Genomic DNA, 6,789 nt, shown 5'->3' with positions numbered 1-6,789 from the left:
TTTATCTCCTGTAATACAAGAGAATGATTCCTCTTATGCATAACAAAAAAAGGGGGAAATGTGAAGCCTGAGTCCTAATAGCCTCCAGGGAAATCTTTAACCAGAAGCCTTTTAGTGTCGGGAATTTTTCTAACAAGTCTTTTAATGTTGGGGATTCTAAACACTCCCCATGCCTCAGGGCTTTTATCTATCCTCCGGACTCAGCAGGTATCCGAAATTTCCTCCGGATTCAGCACGTATCAGAGATTTGCCTTGCTCCTGAAGTCTCCCACGTATCAGGACTCTGCATCCTTCCTAGATAATAATTCCCTAAGTGGTCTTTGAAGCCGGGGGATTCCAACACGTCCCCCAACATCTCAGATCCCTGCCCTAAACCCCTTAGCAACAACCAATCATCTTTACCCCTTTGCCCTGGTGCTACTCCACCCTATATTTTCCTATAAAAATGTGATAGTAATGGAGCATGAGGTCTTTTGCTTAGGCCACTACGTTGGCAATAGCAGGGACCCTAGCTCAAGCTAGCAAATAAACTTTCCTTTTTCTTTTGCATTATCGTGTAAGTGGTGGCTTCCTTGCGTCGACATTCCTTTCCGAACACGGGCTCAACAAAATAAACCTGTGTTAGCTACCACAGCACAGCCTAGCTTATCCTAAGTAATACAGCATGCCACAAAAAGAAGGCTCGAGAATGTAGGAATAAATTACTCTATTTTTATTGTTTGTTATGGAAATAATTCACTGGGGAAAAATTAAGAAAATACAGATAAACAAAATAACCTCAAACAGTATTACTTTTCTGAAAAATACTCCTCTAGATTTTTTCACAAACAGATATAAACCCACATGCATACCTACTATACCTGAGAGGTTTTTTTTTTTCTTTTTTCTTCACTTAGTAATATACTATGAACTTCACCCATGTGCCTTTTCTTGACCAACCTGTGGCACCCAAAGCTGACCCTCAGTGAGAGCCTGGCTTGACCAATACTTAGCTCCACAGCCAACCAGGTCACTCGACTTCTTTGAGGTGTGTGCTCATCAGGGAAATAAAGAATTTAGACTAGATTAAATTTAAGGAATACGGCATACTGAAGAATTGATGCCTTTGAATTATGGTAATGGCAAAGAATATTGAATATACCATGGATTGCCAGAAGAACAAACAAATCTATCTTGGAAGAAGTATAGCCAGAATGCTCCTTAGAAGCAAGGATGGTGAGACTTTGTCTCATGTACTTTGGAAAGGCTATCAGGAAAGACCAGTCCCTGGAGAAGGACAACATGTTTGATAAGGCTAAGTGGAGGGTCAGCGAAAAAGAGGAAGACCCTCAACGAGATGGATTGATGTAGTGGCTGCATCAATTGGCTCAAATATAGCAATGATTGTGAGGATGGTGCAGAACTGGGCAGTGTTTCGTTCTGTTGTACATAGGGTTGCTATGAGTCAGAAGCTAACAATAACCTTAAGGTGAAGAGCCCTGATGGCACAATGGTTAAGCTCACAGCTGCCAACTGAAAGGTAGGTGGTTGGAACCTACCAATGGCTCTGCAGGAGAAAAGACCTAGTAATCTGCTCCCATGAAGATTACAGTTTAGGAAACCTGTGGTAGTTAAATTTGTGTGTCAACTTGGCTGATTCTGGTTGTGTGGCTGGGCAGCTGGATGTAGTTATTCCCCACGGTGATACTGGTAATTAACTCCATGGTGGAATCTATTGGAGCAGCTGAGTAGCTGCTTTAGGGATGTAGTCTGCTTCCCGTATAAAAGAAACAGCTTTGGGAATGGTCTCTAGCCTTTTGGCATGCTTGAACCCTGCATATAGCCAAGTAGTTGTTCAACAGCCTGCCATGCCCTGTCGATCTTGGGACTTCATCTAGACTTGAATTAGTGGCCTGCCATGTTGTTTGGGACTGTGCCTTTTTACTTGACAACTTGGGTTTGTCAGCCTCAGCAGCCAGCAGCTGTCTGAGTGAAGAAAAGCCTCTAGCTCCAGTGAGCTGGGAGCAGGAGGCAGAGCTGAAGCCCATGGTTGAGGGGCTTTCACCCAGCCCCTAGAGCCTGGCACTTTGAGCTCAGACTTAAAGCCTCCAAACTGTTTGTTAAAGCCATTCCATTTGTGGTATATTCCTGTCAGAGAAGCACTAGGTAACCAAAACAAAACACTATGGGGCAGTTCTATTCTGTCACATGGGTTTACTATGAGTTGGAAGAGACTGGATAGCACCCCACAATAACAGCAGCCTTAAGGTTCCTCCTAACACTAATGTCCATATTCTGTGAATGTTAACACACTTAGAGAAACATTCCAGTATCTAGGATGATGTCTTATCCATAGTGGACACTTGTAAAATATTTGTCAAATAAATCAACTTATGTATGTTTTACATAATGAATAAACATTACACTATTGGCTTTATAGGGGAAAAAAAGAAATCCTGCATTTTCTAGTAACAGTGCCAAATGAATTTATCTGAAATTATGGGTAATCACATACCAGGGCCATTTTCTTAGATCTATCTGCTGAAAACATCATTGTTCTGTTGATACCTCCTATCCCAACCAAGCCAGCACATGAAATCAGTTTCAAAGTCCAATAAAAACTTTGTACATGATTGATTTGTCCCTTCTGTTCCTGCTGCTAGACCCATATGATCTCTCTCTTTATCTACTGGAGTCACCTGCTAAAGCTTATTTAACCTCCTGCACACAAGCTTTTCCATATATCTATGTGGTCACAGGTATTTTCCTAAAGCAAAAGCCACCTACTACACTCTTCACCTTTGACAGTGGGACTCAGACTGACCTTTCCCATCTGTTGGAGGACTCCAACACTTGTATCCAGTGTGCCAAACTTGACCATTTGCTCTTCTCAAGAACACCTACTATTCCTTCCTGTCTCAAAATGTTTGCTTATGCTGATCCTTCAACCTATGTCTTTCAATTCCACCTCTGCCTGTCAAAATCCTACTTGGCCCCTAGTCTTTTATTAGGTCCATATCACCTATGACCTCTTTAATGAAACAGGTTCCTGACCCCCATTTTCTTCCCTTAAACCTCCAAGGACCTGGATTATTATACCTCTCTCAAGTTATCTGTCATGTTATTTGTATATGGCCTTGCAGGCATATAGGTCTTCTAACATTTGTTGATCTTGATACATTAGGTTGAGCCATTTGAAATGATCATTTTTGAAGGTCAAAAATGGCTGAAAACTAGAGATTTTGTGATTCAATCTAATATTCAGCTATTATTCCAGCTAGCAGATGTAAGTATTGAATCAAGTTACAAATGATATGGATGCTCTGGCTCTCCCTTGAAAACTGAATTGTTTATCTAACAAATCATTTTGGATTTTTGCACTTAGGACAAAATCAGTGGCTACCCTAAGTCAAGGTACAAACAACGCACAAGAGATTGCAAGAGTATATACAGGGGGAACCTGTTTATCATGACCACTTGTCTGTCAGTGGAGGCTTGCATATTGCTATGATTCTGAGCAGGTTTCAGCAGAGCTTCCAGACTAAGGTGGACTAGGAAGAAAGGCCTGGCAACCTACTTCCAAAAATCAGCTAATGAAAACCCTATAGATCACAATGGTCCAATTTACAACCCATGATTAGTATGGCATAGCATGGGGCATGGGGTTGTCATGAATCAGGCTGACTCAATGGTAGCCAACAACAATAATAATCTGTTTATCAGGTCAGGGAAGGCAGCTGGGAAAAGCAACATTTACATTAAGACTAGAAGGATGAGACAGAGGTAGCCAAACAAATGGGCAGGGGTTGGGAGGCATCATTCAACTACGAAAAACAAGGTAGAGCAGGTATCAAATCTTACTAACATGGGTATTTAAATTCTTTCAGAACCCAGCAAGTTTACATTATGAGGCATGCTACGTACCCTGAGAGCATCCATAATATCAGGCTGCTCCAAGAGCTTGGGGAAGGTGGCCAATACTGGATTACTAATCAAATCTGAAATACAAAAGAACAAAAAGGAATTAATACAAATGTCTTTGAGTGCATTCTGTTGCAATACCTATAATAAAGATTCATTCACATTAAAATTATTGTACTAAATGGCTTGTTGATAACACATTCTACACACTTTATGCTCTAAGAAAGCTCAAAGCTTTCCCCAGTTTCCATCTGCCCCAGACCCACCCACATCCTAAGGAGTTCTGAAATGAGTCTTAAACAAAAAAGATGGAGCTTTTAGGGTGAGGGGTGTATGATTATGAAGGGTCTAAGATTAGAAAATGATGTTCTAATTTTTTTTTCAAACTCTCTTTTCTCCTTATGATTGTGGTGTAGTAAAAGGCATTTTCCAATTTGGAGGCACCCTGCTCTTCGAAGTCTGAGCAGGAACTGAAGCCAAGGGCAAGGAGGCTGCTCAGGCCTGACTCCAGGCTCGGCCTCACAAGTGGTGCTCAGAAGACACTGGACTAGTGTCTGGGACCAAGGGAAGTGGTAGATAAAACGGAAAGAATCAGGAGTTGGAGATTCTGGTTACATGACTAACAACCATATAAAAATCTAAACTCACTGCCATCAGAGAGAATATCAATATTCCACAATAAATAATGGCATGTGAAAAAGCCAAGCAAGGCTGCACACCAGGAAGGATTCTTGAAATGGCATGGGCAGTTGCAGTGTAGTAAATTACTTAGTATGGCTTTTCTACCCATAAGTCATTGTAAACTCAGTGGTGAAATGAGCAACTGAGGAGCTCCTGATTGTAAATGTTATTTACCTGGATTATCTCTGTTGGGAGTGGCACAATGCAATGTTATGGGAGGCTCACTCTCAGGTGCTTAGAATTCTATCGTTATGATTGGTTGGTTTGGCCACTCTGCCAAGCTCAAAAGGAGGCCTCCTAGAGGCAGACGTTGAGGAAGACGTCTGCCGAAAGAGACACGCGCTCCTGAAAGAGACACGTGCTGCTGGGAAAGAGACGCAAGAGACACACATTGCTGAGTGAGACACCGAGGGACCAGCACTGCTGGGAAAAAGACTGTGAGAGACTGTTGGCTGAGGGACAGTGGGCTGGGAGAGAGGCTGAGCATTTTTCCTGAACTCAAATTGTAGCCTGTGGTGCTTCCCTAATAAACCCCATAATCTGTGAGCTCTCTGTGGTCACTGCAGTGAATTAGCGAACCCAGGAGAGAGGTGGTGGTGCTTTGGGAGGAACGGTTGGTGAAAGGGCTGGAAGGAGGCAGCATGTCTGGCCTTGCAGTAATAGGCCTTGGGCTATTGATGGTGATTCTGCCTTACTCTTGTGGGGTTCTAGGAGGCCAGAACATGTGGCCTCCTTGTCCTTTTTGCAGCAGTATATTCTATAACTTTGTGTTCTCAGTAGAGAAAAATTCTTTTTCTAGATCTTATTAGGTTTATTCTGATGGAGAAATTCTAATGATGTCAATAATTCTGAGTGACTGTGTCCTCACCTTTGGGAAAAACTGATAAGCCTTATAACCTTTAGGAAGTTACATCATTTATGAAGTTTTTCAAAAGTCACTGAAATAAATTCAAAGGCAAGTGATGATTAAAAGGTTTTATTGTCCCCCCTCAGAGTTACAACCATTCCTTGAGGAATTTTTATGCTTCTTTGACTTTGAGCTCCATTTTTATCTGCCTAGCTCTGGTGGCACAGTGCCTAAGCATTTGACTGCTAACCAGAAGGTTCAAACCCACCAGCCACTCCGCAGAAGGAAGACAGGGCAATCTGCTTCCATAAAGATTTACTGCCTCAGAGACCCATTGGGGGTTGCTATGAGTCAGAATTGACTTGATGGCTATGGGTTTGGTTTTGGATCTAGGTGGTAAGTCCTTGGGAGGGCACTCCTGTCTATGAACTCTACATGTCCAAGGATGCTAAGCCATTATGGGGTTCTCCCTCTCCTTCAACGTTTCATCCACACTGACCTTTCAATCCAATTATTCAATTATGCCTACATTTTCTTGTCTTGGCCCCTCACCCATGCTGATCCCTCCATCCACAAAAGGTCCTGTTTCTCTTCACTCCCTCATTAATCCTCTGCCTCCCCACAACCACACCATATCTCTAACTCATCTCCCAGGTCTTATCTTAAGTATCACTTGCTCAGGGAAATCTTCCCTGACCCTACACATTAATTCAGGTCTTTCTAGTTTATGCTCTTGTTGCATATTTTCCTCCATAATACTTATTTTAAAAGGTTGAAAAGGATTATTAATGTAATTTTTGTGTTTGAGGTTTGTCAAACCATGAGGGTTGGGACCTTGCCTGTCTCAATCATCACTGGGTCTACCACAGTGTCTGGCCCATATTAGGTACTCAGTATATATCTGTTTACTGGTTTACTGAATTCAAAGAATATCAAATAAAAATTACATATACATGTATTTTTTTACAGAGGCAACTCTCATAACAGATATATTCTACTTTTAAAACTGATGTAGTTAAAAAAAAACCAGTTAATTGGAAAAAAATATCTCAAACTTAAAAAAAGTTGCAAGAATAAAAATAATACATACATCACCAGAATACCACTTATCTAGATTCACCTGTTTTTAACTAATCAGTTGAGATTTCAGCTGTATGTATTAAAAAAGTTACTGTGCCCTGTGACCAGAAGAACTAGATGTTGCCCACCTACCAATGCCAACAACTCGGAAAGGGATCAAAACTGGAGATCCTGGGGAGACCGGCAAGATAGCGGACTAGGCAGAAAGACTGCACAGACCCTCTTCAACAAAGAAAAGGGAAACCAATTAACACAGACACAGAAGATAATCCTGGACCCCT

General features: G+C 41.7%; 1 protein-coding gene across 1 annotated transcript in view; it reads right to left on the bottom strand.

The window, feature by feature from the left end:
• The window catches only part of NPHP1 (nephrocystin 1), a 147,590-nt gene that overhangs the window by 30,373 nt on the left and 110,428 nt on the right, over positions 1-6,789 (bottom strand). The window contains exon 18 of the mRNA XM_007959516.1: positions 3,904-3,977. Within this exon, the coding sequence (XP_007957707.1) occupies positions 3,904-3,977 (74 nt within the window). The remainder of the gene's footprint in view (positions 1-3,903; positions 3,978-6,789) is intronic.

Source organism: Orycteropus afer, unplaced genomic scaffold (assembly GCF_000298275.1).
Source record: "Orycteropus afer afer isolate SDZICR_OR568_19922 unplaced genomic scaffold, OryAfe1.0 scaffold00017, whole genome shotgun sequence".
Taxonomy (NCBI): domain Eukaryota; kingdom Metazoa; phylum Chordata; class Mammalia; order Tubulidentata; family Orycteropodidae; genus Orycteropus; species Orycteropus afer.
Note: the sequence above shows the minus strand (reverse complement) of the source record. Positions and strands in the feature narration are given on the sequence as shown.